The sequence below is a fragment of the Fringilla coelebs genome (genome assembly GCF_963513975.1).
Source record: "Fringilla coelebs genome assembly, chromosome: 1".
Taxonomy (NCBI): domain Eukaryota; kingdom Metazoa; phylum Chordata; class Aves; order Passeriformes; family Fringillidae; genus Fringilla; species Fringilla coelebs.
In genome coordinates, this window is record NC_140028.1 from 40,228,157 (window position 1) to 40,253,099 (window position 24,943).

Here is a 24,943-nt window from a genome sequence, read left to right on the forward strand (position 1 = left end):
TCTCTCTCATCTGAATTTATTACACCTTCAGGAATTACATAAGAAGGACTGCTACAGGAACCATATCCTAACACACATAAGTAACTCCCAAGCATGCAACACAAATCCCTCTCAGACTGTCTTCTGGTAGTGCTGCTGGAGGCATGATGGCTTCATGATAAAAGGCACAAAGCCTTGTTGGAGTAGGAAATATCTTTTATTAGTCCTGCTGATACGCTGGGTAAAGCAGACAGTCATCAGGATATGCTGTCCCTTCGCCTGACATCACACAATTCCCATGCAAAATGATGTTCTGACTGAAAAAAGAAGCCATCTCTATCATCAGGAGCTCAGACACCCTACTTGATTGTGTAAATTTCTGGGAAATCCCCTCATTACCTTCTGCTATTATTTTATGATTCCAGGCATATTACCCATCATTGCCAAGATACAAATTTTATAAGCACTTTAGTTATGGTCTCTGCCTGACAAAGTTTACAGGTTAAAGGTCCAGCCCTGCTCAGCAGGCTTTTAAATGGGGCTACTTAGTGTAATTACCCATAGAAACATGTTCTAAGACAAGACTGGGGAGGTAAATGATACATAAGGGAGCAGAATTTGCTGAGAAGGGCTGATTTTCAAATTAACTGGGAGCTGACAACACATTTTCTGCCTTACAGACATCTATATATATTTGAGAAAAAAATACCAAGATTTTTTTTGTGTATCAAACTTCATTTTGCATGAGTAAGTAACTATCCAGCTGAACAAAATACAGAAAGAAACCTCAAACATTTTAGCATGGCTTACCTTCATAATTAATTTGTAGTCAGTAAGCAACAGTGATCACAACTCACAACTCGTCTGAGACTTCAGACATCTCCTAACTTGTTTACAGAGTCATTAAAACCCCTATTATATCAAAATATCCAACTGTTTAAGAAGGAAACAAAACAGGAATTAAACATGTTTTTGCTTAACAAGAACAGACAATATTTATGTTTTATTGTAAATTGTTTTAATCTGTGACCACTTAATATTAGTATTCATTTACTTAGAAAAATAAATTGTCTATGAAAATTAAAAAAAAACAAACCAAAATATCATGAGAATTTATACGTAAAAGCTTTTTATAGACACTATAGTTTACATTTATGAAGCCTACCACATAACTGGTATCATCATCTGTATTCATTCTGATATAGAAAGCATTTATCTCTGTACTGCTTAACAGACTAATGAGATATGTCAATTCTTTTGACTTTACAGAGAGAGAACAATGGCTTTTACAAAAAAGGCTTAAACAGCTCATTTACTGCTATAAGTTTTGAAGTCTGGTAAAAAATCCTCTCCACACCCTACAGAATGAAAAAGGACAGCTACCTATGGCACAGAACAGCTATCTTTTCATCCTCCACACAAATTGCATCATCAATATCACAGGATATGACCACCAGAGTTGGATCAATGTTACACAGAAGGCATTTGTGAACAGGAAAAGTAACACTCCCACCTTTAATCTGATAACAGGGTACAAGAGTGATAGGGGTAGGCAGGAGGAATGTCAGGAAATGCAAGAAAGGGACAGCAGCTACAGCCCAGGGCTAGAAATACACAAGTAAGGAAGACAGCAGGGAAAGCCACTTGGGGAAGTATTTACAGTGCCTGACTTTTTCCCTTGCTCCCTAGGTTCCTCCTACAGGCAGCAGAGGAGATGGGCTCTTCCAGGGCCATAATTCAAAGCTCCAAGCAGCTATAACCAGTCTTCTGCCATCAACTCCCCTCCTGGGGGAGACTCCCTCCTCCAAGCTGAATGCAAGATTAGGTTTCCTTGGAAAAATTCAGTCTTTGTGAATTCCCATACCACGGATTTTCAAAAATGTCAATCTCCTAGCTCTTATGTTAAAGGCTCTGGTAAAAATCCTCATTGATGTGAGTGGCAATACACTTTGGCCAAGGCTGATACTTGTGGGTATCCTATGCTAAGCCCCACTCTGACACAACCATCAGGTGATCAGTGGCAGATGCTACACCTGCACAAAGTACCACAGAACCTGAAACAACACCTGAGCTCATGATTTCAGAGGATTTGATCCCAGAAATATCTGGGGTTTGATATTTGCAGACTCAAATTGCAGACTCTCTGTCTCACTGCATCCTCACAACAGATGTGTGGAACACTTCTTAATTTCTAGATCCCTGGCAGGGCTAGAGTGACCCAGAACAAGCTGACCAGCTTTGTTAATGCTGAGATATTTCTATATGTACTTTTTTTTTAAGTCATAAAAGTGTAGTTTAGAATAAGATGCCCACAATGTTCTCAGAGAGAACATTTCTAGAGAGATAGTGTCTGAACTGAATTTCAGATTGAATTTTGGATGTAGATGCTCAGTTTCCATGATACCTGCCTTTTTCCTTTTCTTTTCTTTTTTTTTTCTTGGTGGCATATTTAGTTACCTCAGTTCTTCCTCCAGCAAATCAAGTATTATCTAATGATAGTTCAAGTCCTCCAGAGCAATGTTATAGTTAATCAATTATTCTTTATTGTTAGGAAGATTACAAGAGAATATATTGTATGAATAATGTACTAATAATTGTGTTACTACTGCACTCCCTAATAACTTTTCATTTGTTTGTGCAGCAAATGCATACAACCATACCCAACTCGTCTGGTCCTGGAGACATCAATGGTCTAACACTCTGCAGAGCAGGTGGAACATGCAGCTCAGTAATCTTCAATCCAAAAAAGTCCAACCAGACAGGATAGGAAAATATGTGACCTTGGTCATACTGTATCACATCAGCAGATTATTCCATCAAATAACATCTAGAATTTTCAAACAAAACACATCTGCTTTTTATCCTTTTATTAGAATCCACAGCCTCATGTTTCATTAGCAAATAATTTGCCTTTCGATTTTGCTTTTTTTTCCGTTTAAATTTTCTTTCATGGAACTTTTAGTATTACATCAGACAAACAGCAATTTTTTTTTCTAAAAATAAAGAAGGGAAAGGAACATTCCTGGAGATCTTGTTGCCCTCTAATGTCTGTAGACACTCTTGTCTTGCCTGCTTTCCTAGACAATCCATAACTGGGGAGAATATAGCTCTATTAACCTTGCTTTATCAACCAGCATGTCAAAATCTGTGCTATAAATCTTCATCTTAATCATTTATGATTTAATATTCAGATGAGATTATGTGCAACCTAATTCTACACATCCATCTCTACATCCCTAATTAGCAACAGACAGCAACAGAGGGAGGAAACCACCACCTTTCTGAAGTAATGAGACAAAACTGAGCTTTTGTAGACAACTTTCATTTCTAAGCACTTCTTTTTAATCACTATTTAAGAAAGAAATATGATTAATGAAGTTATGTATATCAAATCATACATCTGCTGCTTCACAATAGATTGCTAAATATTTCACTGTTAGTCCCAATAGCCCCAAAAATTCTTATTTTTATGAAGCCTCACTGGTTTCAATTTTTCCCCATCTGTCAGAGAATTTGACATCCATACAATGGAAGATGCATGGGAGAAAACCTTCCAGGGCTCAGTGGGTAAACCCTCCCTGTTCAGAAAAGCAATCTAAGACTTAAGGACCACTAAAAACCCTCTTGGTCTATCACAGTTTTACTTCTATTTAGAACTGCTTTAGCTTTAAGCACCAAATTTGAGATATTTAAACCCTAACTTTGAGAGGGAATGCAAAAATGTACCTCATACTGAAACTCAAGTTGTTGATACACATCACCAGATTTTCAGAAAAATCAAACTTGAAAGCCACTAAAGGCATTACTTAAGCTGAGACAGCCAACTCAACCTGTGAATCACAGGCTCTAAACCAAAGAGATCTCCCAGGAAAAGACAGAAAGTCTGTCCTTCTATCAGCCTGAAACTGACTTTTCAGTATACTTTCTAGAACGGTGCAAATAACAGATTCATTGTCTGTATGAGATAACCAAAAAAAAAAAAGAAAAAGAAAAAAAAACTTAATTAAAATCTCATGTTGGGGAAGGAAAGAAGCAGGAAAAGAAAAATATAATTATGTACTCTTGCATCAACCTGGAACAAGAATGACCCAATTCATAAATGAAAGCACTAAATTTCAAAATGACAAATTGCATTTTTAGCATGAAACTTTCCTCCCTAATGTGCAGGCATTTTCACAAAATTACTGGAATAAAAGATCTTTAAATTTGTCCCTTCTCAGCCAAAACTACTTGCTAAATTCAACCTGACTCCATTATATTTCCCCAAATGACATTTTTCAAACTTATTTGGGGAGGAAGCAAAGGAGGGTGGGGAGGGGGAATTGCCTGGCTCCATCCTCTGCTGGTTTTTCTAATTGCATTTAAATGATCCGTGCAACTGGTCTCCTATGACTTCCCTGAGGGATGATATTTCACAGTCTAGCTAATCTCACTATTGAAATATGTCCTGTTTTTCATCAAAAATTTCACTAGTATAAAGCACAACTGGAATAAGTTTTGTTGACTTCTAAAAGTTTTTAAGTTAGTTTTAAGATCAAGAAAGATATAAATACCGAATATCAGCAGACTATACAAGTCTGGATGGTTTAGCAGGGCAAACTAATCTGCCACCCAAGGTGCCTCATATCTATTCATGAGCCAAGTCTTTTGGTCCAACAAAATTTTGCTGTATCTGAATGAATGATAGTTATCTTTCTAAAAAGAAAAAAAAAGAAAAACAGAAAAAGAAGCAGTGTAAGCCCCAACTTTTTTTCACACTCTTAATACTAGATTAATTTAGTCATCTATTTCTCTGTCTCACTGATGAGACTGAATTTGTCTGAGTTCAGTAAGCACAGGCCAGATCCTTCATCTGCTTATATGTCTGCTTAGCACAGGTGGCATGGTGCTTGCAGGACCAGAGCTTTGTACACATCTCCTCACTGTGAGGGCTGCTGAAGCATGACTCACCAAACAAAAATCCCAACTCTTTAGATAAAAAAAGTCCCACTGTTCTACTTCTCTGAGTGATTGAGTAATCCCTTTTGCAACTATTATTAGCAGCCCTACTATACAACTTAATGCCCTGATTCTATATATATATATCTATATTTTTTTTTCCCTAGGTTGACTAAGACACTACATGCATTGTGAATTTCTGAACTGGAGAGGGTAGGCTGGTTAAAGGGGTCACACACATTATTAATCCCATGGAGACTTCCTGTGGAGGCTAAAGCAGGGTGCCTCTGCCTGCAGACCGACCTGCAGGGTACTGTGCCCACTCACCTTTTGTGCCTTAAACTGGTTTGACCCTCAGTAAAGTGCTACCTAATTACTCAGGGCTGTGGCACTCTGCACAAGAGAGAAGGCATTCTAGGCTCAGACATAAGCATCTTTTTCAGATCTATGCAGTTTCTGAATCACCTAGCCCCTAGATTTACATAACATGAGGGAAAGGAGACACATCCACATCTGAGGTTAAAAAAATTTTAGTATGAACCAGTCAACAAACACTACTGAACACAGTCTAAAGAAAGTGCTTCAACACTCTTTGACATATACCTGTGTCATTACAATTGTAGACAAGGAATAGATATTCTGGCCCAGTGATGCAATACCACTTTTTCTCATTCAGTCTCATTCTCTGGCTGTCGTGCTTATTCTGTAGCAGCAGGTAAGAATGTTTCAAAGTATTAAAATTAAAATAAAGACATTTTGACAGTAACAATGACATTATTTCCACATTTTAATTTGAGGATACTACAAAATTCTACACACACAAGAAGCTCACAAGCACCTCAGTTTGCAGGAACTGATGAAAGTACCCTGAAACCCCAAGCAGGCAGTCTTTCAAAGAAAAAGGCACACAGTCAAGTAAAACACCCAGGCTAGCTTTTGTTTGGAGTAGTTTATCCCTACACGTTGGATCCAAATGACATAAAGTTACTCCATCTTCAGTGACAGCATTTCTTCCATCACTTTGCAGACACTGAACTAAACACTTGAATGATGATGAGCAGCTAGTAAACTCTCACCAAAACTAGGTATCTAAACTAAATATTGTACCTTTTGAAAAAAACTTGGTCCTGTAGATATAGTCATACCAAAGCTTAGGCAAGATTTTCTGGCATGCCACAACATATGGAAAACTCCAGCTTAACTGTGGTCTCAGGGTATGCCACAAATACGCAAGCTGGAATCCTATTTGAAAAGATGTTTAACGGAAGCTTAAATCATTGACTCTGAAGTTTTTAAACCCCCTGATTTCATAGCATGTGACAATACATCTCTGTGGAGCAAAATTAAACTGTAGAAAGACTCAATTAGTTTTGACTGTATTTCTACCAGCAATTTTTTTTTATCTTTTCAGATCATGCCTGGAGAATAAACAAAATCCCAATATGCTCAGACTAGGCTGTGAAATGCAAACTTCTATCTGATATAAAATTCAGAATTTTGAAAACAAAAAGAGCTATAGTTTAGAAATTCTGGCAGAATGGTACTGCAGTGATTTAAACATATGTCTCCTGGATGAGAGGCTGGGAAGGAAGAGGCTAACAGCAGGAATATAAGCTGTCAGTGTGCCAGGAGCCCTGGGTCACTCAGTGAAGCCATGGCTGTGGCCACACAGTGCCCCTCATTATTCAGCTCCATTGGTTATACTTAAACACACCTGCCAGTGAATTAACTCCTTTTATACTCTACAGTCTCTTGCTATTCTCCTTCTTGTCCAGCTCTACTGAAAACTTCCAGGGTGCATTACAAAATTTTCCTTGCCAGACTGAAAACATGCAGCATGCTTCCTCTCCCTATAAAATTCAGTAAGGTACTGGGAAAGTTCCTTGCTCAGTCTGGCAGTGCCAATCTTCAGTAAACACTGTCACATTTTATTTCTTTCCCCCTTTTTTTTTACCTCTTTGTGTTTATAAAAGTTTTTAAAGGAGAGGACACTTATAGCATCACTAACTCATAGATGGATAGTTGATGAATAATTTAATCTCTCAGCTTCCTAAATATGTAGCTGTTCTTCAGTCTTATGACGCCACATTCATATTACCAGATTTAAAACACAGATGCAATTCACCAGCTCTTTCAGTATTCTGGATTGGAATTATTAATTCCCTTTGATTTTTCTAAGAAAACCTCATTTACTGTTTCTTTCACTGCAGTTGTGGTTATTTCTGTTTTACTATCATCATACACACTATCTGTCTTCCCTTTACCACTATGATAATAGAATTGCCTTTACTGAAAAATTAGGGAAATCACCAAGTTTATCTAGATTATCTTTAATGTCCCTTCTCATAAAATAGCAGCTGTCTTTCTTCCTTTTTCTGTCCCTATTGTATAGCTGAAGAGTGTTTTGCTATTTTTTTTATTTTTCTGTAAAGGCCAGAACAGCTTGGTTTTGGAAAATCTCACTTTTATCTTCAAACCTCTTGACTTTTGACCCTCAATGCTGATTAAACAACTGGGAAGGAAAGGAAGCAAGGTGGCAAGCAATTATTTGGAGATTACTAATGGTTTTGCAAACACCCACTTTGTTTAAGTGATACACCCTACAATTTTCTTTCTTTGTTTTTTGATGTTCAGATTCCCTGCAGTGTTAGCATAATCAATTTCCAAGAAATTTATAATTTCTTTATATATTTGCAGGAGCAAATTTCTCTTACTAGCTGATTGCCTCAGTTATGAAATTTTGCTCTTTTGAGGAAAACAAAACAAAACAGAGCAAACCACGTAGAAATTTTATTTCTTAAAGAAACATAAGATGAAGTTATCTGTCATCATGCTATTGAAGGTTATTCACTGTTATTAGTCTTCCAAGGTGTCCTCATTCCTTACTGAGAAATTCTGAAAGTCCTAAAATATCCCCATCAAAACCAGAACACTGGGACACATCCTAATACATTAGTTGCTTGATGAAGACTGCTAGCCTCCACATAAAAACACCTATGCTGGTTACTGATATGTTGTGCTTGCCAGTATCCATTTAAGCAGTTTAAATCCCCACAATGGATAACATTTCCACAGATTTCTGGAATGCCTACCCTTCCCTTTTCACAACACTGCTCCAGCAGCCCAGTGCTAGGCCAGGTAAACCACCTTTCCAGACCTTCTAAAAATTACTTTTTAAACACATATATCCCACTCTTTCAAGTTATTATATGATTAATACTCAGTAGAATACCAGCATGTCACTAATTTCAGTTCTCTTTTCTTGGTAGCACACAACATACAAGTCCCTGTTTCCAGTCATGAATTCACATGATCCAAGTCCTGCGCAGGTGTTTCCATTTCTCTTTTCTTGCACAGGTTTTTGATGGGGCTGTATCCACGTTTCACTTTTTTCCTTAGGGACAACATTCAGCCACTGAACAGATCAAGCACCCCCCTAGGAGCAGTGTGCCATTGACACTTTTTTAAGGTTAAGAAAACCTTAGAGTTTTCTTCATCAACCAAATTCCTGTTAGCAATTCTAGATCCACTGTTCTATCCTCATTTTCCCCATTTTCCTCCTTTTGCACCTATTTTATATATATATATATATATATATGTATGTTTGAAGTCCTTCTTCCAGATGTGTCAGCACCAGCCTGAGACCAGCTTCTAAGTCTGACAAGAAGAATACATCTTTAGATGTCTATTTCATCCAATAACAGCTGATGCTTCAAAACACATCCCTTGTAGCCTCCTGAGTTATGTGCTGAACACCAGCGCTCCCTCATGCATCCAGTCTCTTATCCCACTGGAACATAAAGGAAATTTCTGAACATCTTAAAGACACTTTAAATCAAAGTAGAAACACACCCACCCCTGACCTACTGTTCCTCACTTCTACATGTCACTGACCTAATGTTCCTTGCTCCTTCCATGCATGCCGTATGATCAGCAAACTGTTTCCAAAATTAAAATCTCTGATGGAGTTCTGATGAAAGGCCAGGTGAACCAGGAAGTTAAATCACAAGACCAGCATTGCATTCACATTCACAGCAATGAGCCAAAACCTGTGGCATTACCTTTCCTCCAGGAAACATGGATTTTTATGAGGATGGTATGGCTCCCCTCAAACCATTCCTAAATCTATTCAGACTAGAGTGGAACTTTGGAGAAAGAATTACTCAGCTATAGCCTTCCTTATAGGCAAACAGACTGTGAGAGAAATCCTGGCTATCTTTTTACCTTATCAGCCAGATGAATTGGAGAATACTGTAGAAGTTTGAAGGGCAATTATTTTCTTCACAACAACATGGGAGAACTTCTCAGTTTCAGTTTCAATCTGCTATTTTCCTGGACTGCCTCTTATCACCAAGACAATTACAGGTCTCTAGGTATGATTTCATTATACATCTCTGGCATAAACACTGTCATTGATAGAAGGCTACCTAAAACAGGGCTTTCTAGAAGATACAGACTGTAGAGAACATAAAGGGCAAATGCATAAAATTAAGCACTGTACTTAACATTTCTTGGTTGTAGGCATCCCTTGCATTCCATACAAACCCACTTTCAAGGACAGAAGATAAATTGCTATGGTTTAAATTCTTATAGCCCTAAACCTTCTTAGGAGTGCTTACTGTCATTCAGCCAAAACAGAAGAAAATTTATGCCAAATTTGTGAAAAACCTGTGTGAATACATTTGAGCCACTCCAGAAAAAGCAATGTATGAAAAGAAAAGTCCCAATCTGAGTTCAGATATGACAGTTCTAGTAGTACATGAAATGTATGCTATTGATATACTACCAGTTTTACACTTTCCTATCAACAGGCAAAAACAGAGTGAGAAGGAATTTGTCTCTTTTTCACCACAGTTATTTATGACTGTGAGAAAAACAAATCTTACTCAACCAGGAGCTAACACTCATTAGTGTTGGGTTACTAGTGGGAATGGAAGGGAAAAAAAAATAAAACTGACACTTTGAAAAAGCAAAAGAGGTAAAACTTCCAGAAGGCAGGCTGTCCTCAGCTGATGGATCCCATGTATCAGACAGTTCAGGAAGGGTAGGTTCAGCCTTTCACCGATGAGATAGCTCAAAGGTAACTAATATACTGAAACACTGCCTCAAAATAACAAGTTAAAAAAAAAAGTGACAAGTTTGTGAGATGCTAGTTAACAAGGTTCAGAGAAAATATTCACATGCTTTAAAGCTGGTCCTGGGCTACAATTTGGATTCAGAACACAAGCAAGCAAACTTTGATTTAGCATGTAATTAAGAAATCCTCTCTGAATTATGCAACTTTCATTCACTTCTTCAGAAAATATGAGAACACTGCAACCACTTGCCAAGTTTGATCCCAACATGCCATGGGGCAAATGGAGACCCTAAACTGTCATATTCTATTTAAATCATATCTATGCTAAAATGAGTGTGATTGCCTGGTATATTAAATTCCTACTAGTGTGTTGATAATTCCTCACGAACAATCTATGATTCTGAATTATTTATGGAGGAGGAAGTGGCTTTTGAGGTGAACATAATTTCTCTCTAAGAGCTAATGCTTGAATATGATAAAAATACTTGCCAAGAGAAAAGGGAAATTAAAGAAGATACTTCTACGACAGTTCTGAGAGTCTACATTATTTCGTCATGGATTTCTTCTCTTTGTGAAGTTTATAGGCAAAAATGATGTTCATATAAAAAAAAAAAAAAAGTGGTACAGCCTGTGTAAGGAAATTGCTTGCAACAAATCCCATGTACATACACATTCAGTGATGGCAATTAATATCATTCCTAACTATTCCCATGGCTTTGTGCTTCCTTGCTTTTAGAATCCAGTACAGCTTCGAGGGAGCCACAGAGCAACCTTCCTCTGGCATCATGAGTGGTAGATCACAGAATCAAAGAGCTTTGGCTTGTAGTGCACATGAAGGACACTTAACAGAGCATGGAGTGGCAGCAGGACAGAGAGAAGGACCCAATTCTCCCACTGGTCGTTCAAGTTTGCAGACAGACTTTTCAAAGCCTTGTCCCCTTGAAAGGGTTCACAGGTTTTTGAGGATGGGGAATTGAAAGCACAGATGAAGCAGTGACAGGCTCCCACATGGTAAGATAAATCCAGTGTGAGACATTCTCCATTATGGCCAAATTAGAATTTCATTGCTCAAAGATGTAGTATCAAAACAAGATGCATTCTCGAGTCACAGTGGCAATATCTATACCCAAAACAATTCCTTGAAATGAGCATAAATCCTGCTGTCTTCTCAATATCTATTAAGGTTGCTATTCATGAAGAATTCTCCAAAGAATGATTTATGAAATGCCATTAGAAGACATATTTCTGTTGTAGATTTATTTGCAAATTGTTTATATATAGTAAGCATGCACGAAAACATTTAGTAAATTTTCTGTGAACAGATCTGAACGTTGAGTTTATTCTTATTTCAAGGTTATTCTTAGTTTTCAAGGTGCCAGAGTTAATTTATTTGATAACCAATCCTTTGTTCCTACTAATTAGAAATATCCAAAACAATTTGCTATTTAAATCATATGTCATTGCTTCTGATCCTTGATTGGATGAGTAATGAAATTAAGTAAGACCCATATGAATTGTGAATATTACTACTGAATATGTAATTAAGGTTTTGATTAATATTCTGGCACTCAGGCTTAAAATACACCTTCCATAAGTATTTGCACTCATAAAGCTCAAGCTGAAGAAATCAGTACAAGTCATTAACACAGTCAAACTGAATTCATAAATGAACTTCAAAAGAATACTTGTAAGGTTTTTCTTATGATGATGGGTATGTACAGCGTCATTTTAAGTTTGACTCCTATATTAGTGCTAGCTGTCAAATAAAGCTGTTGGCCATATTTTCTCCTTAGGTGCTGGTATAAAATTAAAAACTAGGGGTATAGGTTTTGCTGAGGTATTGAAAATATCCTGTGTTAATACACGCTAATTATGTAAATGCTGATTGTTTCAAAGCTCAATGAATCATTTTGTGGATATATAAAATCCTTTAAGACATGGCATTACATTAAAAACTTGAAATTTTATGGTTTTTTTTTCATGTAATGCACCTCCATTTCCCATCTCTAGAATGCATTAGCAAAATTTTTCATGTCATTACTGAAATATACTTAATTATGATGACAGTCAACATTTTTCAAAATATTCTTTCCATCCAATACTTTCTGCACTTCAAGAAAGCCAATCAGAGTACCTGATCTTCATAGAAAGATATGAAAGTATAATTCTTTTTTTTTGTTTGTTTTATAAATCTCCCATTTGTAAAACAACATAAGAAATAATGGTAACAACCTATTAACATGAATTCTGATACAGTATGGTATTCCACACACCTGTCCCAATAAAAGATAGACCTGTAGAAAAATTCTGGTTCTTAGCAGAGAATGGGTTGACTCCCTTGTGAGTGTGTAATAAAGATATGGGCAGTGTAAAGAGAGCTAGATTCAAGAAAAAGGACTAAGTCTAGGTCTGAAATTGATTTTGGGATGAATTAGGAAAGGCACCTGTTCAAAAATACTCCTCTATCTTAAACATGCACTTAAACCACCAGAAGTAGCAGCAACTCCTCATTACTTCTACTTCAGAAGTATCCCCAGGCCCAGTATGCACATAACATCACCCTCCTGCTGTTCTAGGAAGTTTTTATAGGAGCAGGAGAACCCGCTTCCAGCTTGCCACCTTTCCAACATGGGTGAGGCTGGACTCTGTTAACAAGCTCTACTGGGAGAGCAGAGGACACAAAAAGATTAAATACTTGCTCTGGGCTGTCTCAGGCAAGTCCCACTTGAAGAACCTTCAATGGCCCAATTCACACTTTGGTAAGGAGACCAGCATTCCCTCTCTAAAGGAGCTATACTTTTTCACTGATGAGTGCAAAGCATCCACAAACTCACAAAACAAGCCAAAATTCTCAGTCCACCTGACAGCACACGAGTAACAGGTACAAACTGACAAGGGAACAGGTCCATTTCAACTACAGCTTCATAGTTCCTGGCATTTCTCACAGTTCCTGGATGCTCTCCTTCTCCAAACCAGCCATCAGGGGCTGATTAAGCCTCTTATGAGACAAACTCAGGAACTGAGTTATTTTGCACTGACTTATTAATTATTATATTATTAAAATAACTGACTTATTTTGCACTCTATTTTGCTTGTTTTCTCAGAAGCTCTCTCTATTTAATCCAACTATGAAGAGAACACTCCCAATAACTAATTAATTCTCTAACCCAACTGGATCATCAATGGAGTAGCTCTTCCACAGAAGTGACACAAAAAGAATGAAGACAGGTTATAGAAAAAAAGTACATGTCCAAAATTTTATTTTTTAGGTACTGAAAAAAAAATAATTAATGACATACTTAAGGACTAAACATAGCCCTTAGTTCAGAAAGGTAATTTTCATACAATGTTATCATGAGTTCTTAATTTGCCAGTGTGGTAAAAATTGCTAACAAATGGTTGTTGACTGTAAATGCAATCCCTCCTTTTGACACATGCATTAACACACTATTGTAAAAGTTCAAAGCCATTATTATTGAGTTCTCCCTGCCACATTAATTATCCTTTGCATTGTATTTGGCTTCACTTGGGTAAATCTTCTGTAAGTACCCAATCTTTAGTTAACATATCCATTTAATATTCTATGAGCTCTGTCTACATTTATGGTTTTTTTTTTCAATAATTCTGTATTGAGTCCAGTTTTCACCAATACTTCTGATAATGCTCTATCCTCAGCCTATTTGTCTGCTATCACCCACTCAGGTCATTGTTTCTGAAACTGAAGTGTCATGGTGCTTGGAAGCTTCAGGTTGAAGTTGATTCTAGCTCCTCCACCTAATTTCGAAACATTCCTAACCCTTGGGACAGTTTCTCACAGCATGCTGGATCCAGCTTAAAAAGCAAACTAACAAATAAGGAAACCAGCTCAAAAGATGAGGGGATGAACTAACTTGAAGCAGCAAAAGCAGTAGGTGAAGGAAATGGGGTGAAGAACAGAACTTTTTTAAAGCTGTATAGTATATTCTGGGGGTAACAAGCATAAAGCCTTGTGGAAAGAAATCTTTAAAATATTAAAATCTTACTGTTACAAAGATGCTCATGTTTTCAACATATATAACTTAAAACCTGTTTTGACAGACACATTGAAATGATAATTGATTGTGAATTGTTTCTACCTAGATCATTTGCCATCTGAGTATCTCAAAGTATATTACAAAAATAAGGCTCTATAATATCCGTAGACTAGACTGCAAATATGTACTAGATAACTAAAGAATAACATCTTCAGAAGTTTGCTCTGCATTTGACTACCCAAACTGAGCCTTTAAATATCCTTCTCATTTAAGAAAAAATAGTATAAAAAGCTCCACTCCAATTCAAGTAAAAGGGAGCTGCATTTCTTAATTTCTGAAACACATACTAAAGGCAACCAAAAGACAACCAAAATGATGCATATTGAAAAGCTGGGCTCCACTTGCTGTGGAGCTTGAGGTGAGCTGGGAAATAAGAAGCTGGGGCAAGAAGATTGGGTTTTATTTCAGCCACAAAAATTCTGCTTACATGGATAAAAATCGACTACAAAAATGGTATCAGGAAATCAACTCAGAGCAAGAATCAGGAACTCAAATAATTTTTAAATTGCAGTTTTAAAATTGTTATTTAATTCACTTTTGCAAGAAATGGCAGAGAAAAAGTGTAGAACTACTGGGTGCATAAACAGCTCTCTTCTATCTCTTTTTCTAAGTTTGACTACATATGACAAAGAAAGGTTGATGGAAAAAAAAATTAATAAACCAATCCTTCAGCTAATTCAGTTCATCTGGAGCTACTCCTAGAAGCTTAAGCAGGCATTTTCATGGACATCTGAATTATGGTGCTCTTTGTGGTTATACTACACATGAAGCATGAATGTTTGTAAACAGAAATACTGGTAGTGTACTTTTAGGGTAAGAGAAAGAGAGAAGGTTAAAGGGTGGAAAAAAGTAGAAAAAAATTAATTAAAGTGTAAAGAAGAAAAGGTAACCTGCTTTTGGTCTCATTACAAGGCCCTATTAGGTCTTCCTCTGTTGCCTCACAAACATGACATTTCTCTGCCAGTGTTGTGTCACAACTCCAGCAGGAAGGGCAGTAAATGTCCCCACCCAGCCTGGCCTAAGCATCAGTGCAGAAACCAATCAGGGAGACAAGAACTGACCCCTCACAGCTGGAAAGGGCAGTGCACTCAAATCTCCTAAAGCCTGAGCAAACAGTCTAATCACAAGGGACATTTCTCCTGCACTATAATACAAGGCTGAGTCTGCAATATTTGTTGGGGATATAAGCTTGTCATCGCTCATAAAGCAGATTTAAACAATGCTTGCCAACTGGATCCACTAAGGGATTTTGGTGCCACTGCAGCCCAGAATCTGGTTTGCAATAGGCTCAAATGAGGAGGAACTCAGGCTGTGTGTGTTGGGAAGGTTCTGGACACAGCTAACAGGCAGGAATACAAGGCTCTAGGCAGCTATCAAGTTGAACATTATGGCCCATTATGTTTAAGTTCCTTAGGATCACAGAATAACAATGTTTGGGGTGGGAAAGGACCTCTGGAGACCATCCAGTCCAGGTCCTCTGATAAATAAAGTTCACAGGGCAAGTTGCACAGGATCACATTCAGGCATGTTTTGAATATCTACAGAGAAGGAGACTTCACAAACTTTTTGGGCAGCTTCCTCCAATGCTCTGCCACCCTCACAGTAAAAAAGCTTTCCTCACAAGGCTGTTAGGCCAAATTTTCTAGGTCATCTTTTCAGGTCTATATTCCTGAAGAACATCTAAATTCTGCTTTCAGAGCAAAGTCCTATTATAGATCTGTCTCACAGAAATATTTCCATATAAAGCAAGACTGTAAAGGTTAGGGTTGAAGAATAATAAGAAGAGACACAACTGCATCCATGCCCTTCCTTTAGCTAAAAAGCCCACACACATTTATAATGACAAAGCTTATCATTCCACACAAGCCACTATTAAAATGTGAAAATATCAGCATTGTGGCTTTCATTGCTTTCTATGCATGTATAGATCTCTTTACAGATAGCTGATGTCTGGTGCTTGATAATTAAAGGTACTTTCCTTGGTCCTGCAGGAAGTAATCTACTGATCCTACGTACTATCCATCACTCAGAGAAGTTGGCAGGATCCTAGAATCGATCAGATGTTTACATGAAAACATCCCATTAAAGTGAGTAATGTTGAAAACTATGGCAATGCTAACCTTCTTTTTTTAAGGGCAGAAATTAATCTGATATGTAACAGCTGATAGAAATGAGGATAACTGTCCATCCATCTGTAGGTTAATTCACTTTTTATTCACCATAAAACATCTGCATCTTTCTCTAAAGCAGCTGGCGCCATCCTTGGTACATTAGTCTCGTCTAAGTCACACCTTCCAACTTTAGAAGAACAAAAAGTAAATAGTCTCCCTGTCATATTATTACCTGCTAAAATTCCTTTGAAAACACCCCACAAAACAGTCTCACTCCATGTGCTCCAACTCGTGACATCAAATCATTTGTGATTGATAACATTAACCACCCCCACTGATTACCCCTGTCAATCAAAAAGATTTATACAGCTCACCACACAAGCCTTTTACCATGAACATACTGAGCAGAACAGGCCTGTTGTCAAAGGAAAGGTAATGAAAATAATAACATAATACAGCAATTATTTTATCTTGGGGGAAAAAGTACATTATAACCCATTTCAGCCATTCAGGCAGGGAAACAGAATGAGAAGGAGAGTGATAAGAAACCACTTCAGCAACCAGAGCCCACAGGGAGATGATAATTCATGTTATGGTTGTCAGAAAATTCAGGTAAAATCTCTTGGAAAAATATATACCCAAGACCTATTATTTTTTAATTCTAAAATTTATGAAAAGATGTTTTAGAGTACTCTCTTTCCTGTCAGCTTATGCCAGACTGATATCTCACATTTTTATTTATCATTGTTCAGATGACTACTCACTGCAGTGAGAGTTTATCTAGCATTTTCTCCATGTATCTAACATTTTTACTGTGAATTTTCCCAGACACACAACTTTTCTGTTTGCCTGCCTGCTTCTACAGTTTCTCAAGCAGTCACTTAGGAAATTATTCAAATAATTCCTCTTTGGTCAGTGGCTGAAAGGAAACAAACTGGAGTTAGGTACATAATTAGGAGTATTAACTGATATTCCCACGCCTTTTCAGAACCCTCTTGCTTTTCTACATGCTCGCTCATGTGCTTTTTAATATCAGCCTCCTTTCATTTTAAAAATCAAGTAAATCAAAGCAGTTCTTTTTATAGCCTGTTTGCCCCTTCCACGCCTATATCCACTTGACACAATGCATACAACTAACAGCTGTGCTAAAATTGACAAAAAAAGGCACCACTTTCTAAATGTACTTTAGCAAACAAAAAATTTTTCTTGAAGTGCAAGCAAAAGAGCTATTGATTTTGTCTGTGCCTGACAAATTCCTCCCAAACAACCTGTTTACTGAAAATGTAAGTCACTGCTGTGATTTATCTGCTATACATTAAAAGCTACTTAATTGGAACAGAGAGAGAGAAGAACAAGGTAACACCAAGTGACAGAAGAATTGATTTAATTTTAGTTTTATTAGAGCTTTTGTATCTTTGTGGCAGAGTCAGTTCTTATGGACAAATATTAATGACTAAGCCAGCTGACAAGGAGAATACTCTTCTGAACAAGTCAAACTGTGATGTAAATAACCTGATGAATGAAAGAGGATAACTGAGGCTACAGATTATGCTGTGGTGTTACACTTTCTTGCTTTCCCACAAGAGATGTGGACATACAAACTGACCTTTCAGAAATAAATACTTTCTCAGATGTAAGTAGCAAAAATTTTAACAATAAAAAACAAAAACAAAACAAAACAAAAAACCCTTTCATCTGGTTGCAAGAACCTTCTGCAAGGTTATAACATTTAGAAACAAATTATGATGTGATGCATTTCTTTGAATTCATGGTATGTACATAGAGTCATTTGTTCACAGCACCAGAGGATTCTAAAATAATATATGTATATGGTGATATGAAATCCTCTGAAACACAAACCCCTGTAATCTTATCAACTTTCCACTCTTGGAAAAAGGCAAATATAAATTCTTCCCATATTTAAGTTTCTAGAAAGCATTCTGTGTATAAAATATTAGTTTTCCTACTAAGCCAGTTGTGTGATCAGAACTCAATGCTTAAGCAGTCCTTTGAAAATGTAAAAACTTATGTAACTGATAAATATTCTCTACAGAGAGAACACTTGTTAATTATTAAAGAACAGTATCTTTCTTCTAAAGTACATCAGCATCTTTTACACACAGCTAAGGTTATTAGAATAAACTGAATACCAAATCTGATTTCTATGCAGGCTTGTAAGAGATTTTTAAGAACATAGTAAAGCTTCACTCCTGTGTTTCAAAAAAATATGAAAGGCACAGACTTCATCTGCATACCACTATCTTTAGAAAAGAGAACAAAAAATAAAGAAACAAAAAATAGCAAATGAAAAGAGTAAAAATTATTTATTCTGATGAATATATTACCAAAAATTTAAATGTGGTCAGGCCACTTACACGGTGGGCTGCCCTTTTAATCCTGCTGAGGGAAAAAACTCACAACTTTATTTCCTGTTTCTGACAGCCCATATCCTTTCCTGAGACCTAAAGACACAGCAAGCAAAATAGTTAAGTCAGTAGGACTTTAACTCAAGCACTGCAGTAACTCAATAAAAGAAATATGGCATTGCTGAGTGGCAGCATTTTGCTACACTAAGAGACAGATGGGGAGGATATGCAATAATCTTGTCTAGGAAATGGTTATGATTCATAAATTTGGACTCCATGTGACAAATTATCTGACAGATTTCAAAACAGTGAGAAAAACTGGTGTCAGATTGAGATATTATCACATCTTAGTGTGAAGTCCAATGGCAGCTGGAATTATTGACCACATAACTACACCAAACTCCTACATTGCTACTGAACAAAAGTGTCAAAAATTACTATGTAGATCAAAAGTGTGAAAAGAAGTGAACCTATTTAAGTTTGGAGTTGAGCTAAGACTGATGTTGTTTTTCTTAACTTGAGCTACTTTGCTGGGACTTCCAGTTTAGGGCATCAGTCATGCTCAGTGGTGAGCACCTGAAGAAGTTGTCAGCATTTCTCACATGCAGAGCAGACACCCTTTTTCCACTTTTTTTTTCTTTTTTTTCTTTTTTTTTTACTTCTAAGAAAAGTGTCGATTTATTGCAGAAGTGAATCTTATGAGCATAAGCAATGACATTTCTTTGGCAGATGATCCAGACCTGTGAAAAGCATTAAAACATTTCCATGGGGCACCAGAGAAATTACAACTCACCCTGATCTCAGAATTCAACATCACCTTTGCAACCTTGCTCCAACTCCTTTTTTTTTCCAAATAAGAACCAGGAAGGATGAGGAGAATAATGCCTTCTTAGTACTACACATAAACAGTTCCAATCCATAGTATCACTTGTCAGGGAACAGGATCCACTCAGGAACAGTCACTTGTCCTGGACAATGCCACCAGGAAGGACAAGTAACTTGGTGTGTCCTCCTCCTTCTCTGGGTGGTTTCCCATAGAGCTAGGAAGGCTCAGTCAAACCCCCTCCCTCCATTGAGAGGGATATACTTAATCATCTCAGTATTGCTTCAGCTATCCAGAAATAATTTTACAGGGTAATTTCCAGTCCTTATCTTTTCAATGATTCACCCTTCCTCTGGCCTTGTTAGCTACAGAAACTTGACAGTTCCCTTTCAGGCACTTTGACTGCAGCCTTTCAGACAAAATGACAGACACTGTGGGAACTCCCAAGCACTCCAAGCGCCGAGGCAGCCTCCTCACACCACCCTGATGCAAGGCACAGGAGCTGTCTCAGGGAGCTGCTTCTTGCTATCCAGACACCACAAGATGCACCAGCAAGCCCTCCAGTCTCCTCCTCTTGTTCACCCAACTTCCCACAACCCACACTCCTCCCAGGGCTGACTGATCCCTTTACCCAGCTTCAGGAGCATGGCTATCTGAATCCTGCCAGACCAAAGGAACCTCAGCCAGAATTTTTTTTTAAGGAAATGAACCAGCTCCACAGATGCCAAATGAACACGATGATCTCTTACATCCAGTCACCAAGTCCTGCCATCCACAGCAAAATCTGAAAGCCGTGGCTAAGCCTGCGAAGTTTAGTGAATCAAAGGGATGCTCAAGGGCAGTGGTTACACACTCTCAGGCCAGGGTCGAAGGGCAATAGTTGATCTGAATCCTACTGGCCCATATACCTCTATAGAGGTCCTTACAGACTCTAAATTAAAGAATCTAACTTCATTTTCTTCCTTTCAATGGGATAGAAATCCTGTGTATTGCAACTTCCTTGTACCCCCCCCTTAGAGTCTACTAATCGTAAGACAGGTCTCTCACAAAACCTGCTTGTGAGAAGAGGGCTCCATAGTATAGTTTTCATGGCCAAATATTGGTAAAAAGCACTGGAAGTATGGATAAGGAAACCAATCTGCATCTATCTCTGCAGGCAGAATCTCATCAGTGATCACATTTCACCATGAAGTTAGCTGCCAACAAATGCCTAGATCCTGCACTCTACTGTGGCAAGCAGATCCTCAGAGACTTCACTGGAATTTGAACAGGTGGCCACTGCTATCAGGAAGTCCATGAACAGCCAAACCCCAGAGGGAAATAAATAAATAAATAAATAAATAAATAAATAAATAAATAAATAAACAAACATATACACACACACACACATATATATATATTCTTTAAAAAGGAGCCATTAGATATTCCAAAGTTTTTTGGGGGAAAGTGGCACCAATTTCAAAATAAAAAAAAAATTATTATTTTATTCAGAACTGATTGGCAGCGTAGCTGCTCCTGCAGTTCCCCTTTTTCACACTCAAGAAATAAAAACTGTTTTAGTAATTTTAGATTGCTTGCTTCTAGAATTGTTCCATTCCACATTAAAGACCTCATTCATTTCCCATTAGCACATTTTAGTTAAAATTAACACATAATAATTTTCAATGATCTGGCTTTCAGTATGTTTGTAAACAAAAAATTAATCTCAGAGGAAAAGCTTTGAAATTGTTAAAAGTCATTCTGACAGAATTAATCACTAAAAACACATACTTACAAATTTTTTATTTAATTCAAGCATATTAAGAGCACTGGGATTGTCTGTTTTACTGCTCTTTCCTCAGCGTGGCTTCCTTAAACAAGCAGTTGACACCATTGCCCCCAGAATCTTTGGCAATGGGACAAATAAAGGGAAATTGAAGACCTCAGGATTCAATTAATTTTAAGAGGAGACAGAAGACAACAAATACCACATGAAAACAGAATGACCACCAATTTTAGTAGCTAGAGAATCAGGCACAATCAAACTTTCTTCTCATTCCCTAATAGAGAAATGAGAGACACATTACTGTTATTTTCACTTGTGGGAGATTCAGTGCAATAAGTAACAGAAAATTGAAATGTAGTTACAGGAGAGCTTTAACCAGGGGCAAAAGAAACAAAAAAAAAAAAAAAAAAAAAGGGAAAAATCTGAAGGCTAAGAAGAAACATAACGAGAGGCACAGAACAAAGGGTAACAGGTTTTGTCACCTGTTGGGATGGTGACCCCAGCACGTGTGCAGCTGTGGTGCTCACACAGCCAGCACAGTCTGTTCAGCTGTGTCAAAGAAGGAGTTAAATCTCCAAACACAGGCAACTGGAAAACACTTTAGATCATCTTTCAGCCTAAACAGCTTGAGCTATTTGCTCAAGGCAGTACCAGTGTTACGCGGCAGAGCAGAAGTTCTGGACTATTAGGTGTCCAGTTAGAGATACTACTTCCAGAAAATTTCTACAGATCATGTTAGTTCTGGCACCATGCTTATGTACAAAGTTTCTCAGGGTGCGATGTGACCTCTTCTCTTTGGGGCTGATTATTAGCTGTAGATCTCTCCAAAGGCTCTCCCTAATCAGGAATATATGTAGGGAATTAAAATGGAGCCACTTTAATCAATTATGAAGTGCTGATATGAAACACTCCATGCTGCTGACCATATAATTTCTAAGTTTGTGGAAAACTGCAAATAAATACTACAAAATTGCTGACAGGCAATTTGATGGCTCTGTTTCACTGAAAAAAAAAAAGTGTAACAGGCTAAATCATAAATAATGTCCTAACATGCCTTATCAGTTTAATATTCTGGTAGTCTTACACTGCTGCACATAAAACATGAAGAAAAGCTACATATGATCAAAAGAGACTCATCTAGCTTTAAATACAGAGGAGTAGGTGCTTTTGCAAGGAGGAAATCTTATGTTAAAAGACGCTGTTCTTCATCAAAAAGCAAGCAGCTGGAGAGCTCTAAATCCCAGACACCTCATCTGACAGAAGTGCTGTACAGTGTTGGATCCCACCCTGCTCCACCCACAGCACTGCCTGCTCTTTGTGTTCTCCAATACAGAGTCGTGACACCAGACCTTGCAAAACTCCCTCCTCTATCACTCAGCGTGATCCACACTGTTTGACTTCTATATGTGTGAATATCAACATGAATTTCTAAGTACAACTTAAGCCACTGTACTTACTTTTCTGCCTCTGCAGGGTGGGGACTAACCATTACACAAAACCTATCACATTCAGAAAGTCCTAGACTTAACTTGTGTTAAACAGCTCTGAAAATAGAAGATAGAGGAGCACACAAGCATTCAAGATTTGAAACAAAGCATCACTTTTTGTTCAAATTTCTGCTTCCCTTTCAAGTCATGTCATTGTTAATATGAGCACACCTGTAACTTTAAGTTAGTTTCACAAGTTTAGAAAATTGAATTAGTTATAATGAATGAAATACTCTGGAAAGCAAAAGGTACTTAGTTGTGGCATTTGAAGATCTTTGGTCATCTATCTAGCAGCACTTGGACTCCTTGATGCTTAAGGGCCACAAGCAGAACTGACCTGTACTGGATACTGTGCTGACAGAGCAAAAGACAGACTTTGCCCAAAAGGATGAGACAGATAGTAAAAGTACCAGCAATTAGAAGTTTACAGTAACAGCAAATTAAACTCCCTAATGAAGTAGTTGTGAAAAGTCCCGAGTGTTTCCAAAACAGAAGGATGACATAATTTCTTTCCATCCATCAGACAAGAAACATGAAAGGTATTTTCCACTGTTGCTTTAGTGCACTTGCCCTACTGCATGACCTTCTTCAACACAGCATCTATCTTCCAAAATTTTATGTGAAATTTTACCTATTTATCCACTATGCCTTCTGAACTCTGCGCTTTTCAGGCAGCACTAAATGTATTTGCAGGGCATTCAGCCTCCATATGAATCTTTCCCAGAAATTTGCTAAAACTGAAGGAAAACTTTACTTTTGAAAACTATGATGTCATCTCCTTTTCCAGCAAATGCCTTTCCCAACCCACTTCAGCACATCCTTTCCATAATGCACAGTACATCGCTTGCCGATGGTTTTGAGAACTGCTACTCAAAACTTTGATTTAGAAGACACTCCTTTAATACACCACATATATAGAAAATGGATGTGCATAGCAAAGAGATGACTGTTCGCAGCACATGTATACATAAATCTCAAAACACGGCATCAGGGCGTTACGGGAAAGTAACTCTTCACTGACAGTGAAGTTCCCTGCTGGCAGCAACGGTGTGCTGGCCGCATGTGAGGAGACCAGAGATGTGCATTACCGGGGTATGTCCACTTTTCCCCACCGGGTCCCTAATTTTACCAAGCGTCCGGTGCAGGTTTCCCAGGAGATTCTGGGTGCCTGGCGCTGAGCGGGCTGGAGGTAGCCGGGCGCCTCCCGGGGCGGTCACCTGTGCAGCACAGGACACTCCGGGACCCGGCGGGGCTCCCCTCGGCACCTCGCGACCGGTCAGCCCTGCGGTAGCCCGGTCACCCCGACGGCCCGAGGCGCGCTGTCCCCAAGAGGGACTCCGAAGCGGGGCCGGCGGCCGCTCGCCGGGCGCAGTCCCGCCCGCGGCTGGGCGTGCTCCCCCGTGGCCAGGGGCTCAAGCCCCGGCTCCCGCACCGCCCTCGCCCTTCTCCTCACCTCCAGACCTGCCCCAGCTGCAGGATGTGGACGAGCGACTGCAGGAGCCAGATGCAGAAGGCGCAGGACGCGGACCGGCCGCCGCCAGCGCGGGGACCGGCGGCGCCGCTGCCGGCGGCGTTGCTGCTGCTGTTGCTGCTGCTGTTGGTGGCGTTGCCCTTGCTGGCGGTGGACGCCTGTCTCTGCGGCGTGCTGGGGCGAGCGGCGTCGATGTCCGCGGCCGCGGAGCCGCTGCTCACCAGCAGCTTGCTCTCGGCGGCGGGGCAGTGCCCGGCGGCGGCGGCGCTGTCCTCGGTGCTGAAGTCGTGCGCGAACCAGCGGAAGCTGAAGACCTGCACGGACAGGGAGCCCAGCAGCACGAAGAATAGGGTGAGCCCGAACCACCAGCGCTGGCCCCGCAGGTAGTAGTCGACCGCCAGCCAGATGTCGGTGCCCACGTCCGCGAAGTACACGGCCAGGGCGGCCAGGATCCAGAGGCAGTCCCACAGCGAGTAGCGCCGCTGCTCCCTGCCCAGCCGCAGGCACAAGGAGGACGAGCCCCCGCCCGAGCCCCGGGAGCCCCCGCCACCGCCCCCTCCGCCGTCTCCTCCTCTGCCGCCGCTGCAGCAGCAGCAGCAGCACCGGGAGCCGCCGCCCGAGCCGTCCCCGCCGCCGCCGCCGCTGCAGCACCCGCCCCCGGGCGCCTCATCGTCGTCGCTGCCGCCGCCCGGCCCGGCGCCGGCGGGCAGCCCTGGGGCCAGCGCCTGCACGGAGCCCGAGTGCTCGGAGTTCTGCAGCGGCGTGAACGCCACCTCGCCACCCTTCTTCATCTTCCGCCGCCCGTCCGACTTCGCGGCCATGATGCTTCCCTCAGCCCCGCTGGAGAGCGAGC

General features: G+C 39.4%; 1 protein-coding gene across 1 annotated transcript in view; it reads right to left on the reverse strand.

Moving 5' to 3' along the window:
* The window catches only part of XKR4 (XK related 4), a gene marked incomplete at both ends in the record, with an annotated part of 210,682 nt that extends 185,771 nt beyond the window's left edge, over positions 1 to 24,911 (reverse strand). Inside the window, one exon of the mRNA XM_084203601.1 lies at positions 24,073 to 24,911. Coding sequence (XP_084059727.1) covers positions 24,073 to 24,911 — 839 coding nt within the window. The remainder of the gene's footprint in view (positions 1 to 24,072) is intronic.
* Positions 24,912 to 24,943: the final 32 nt, after the last annotated feature.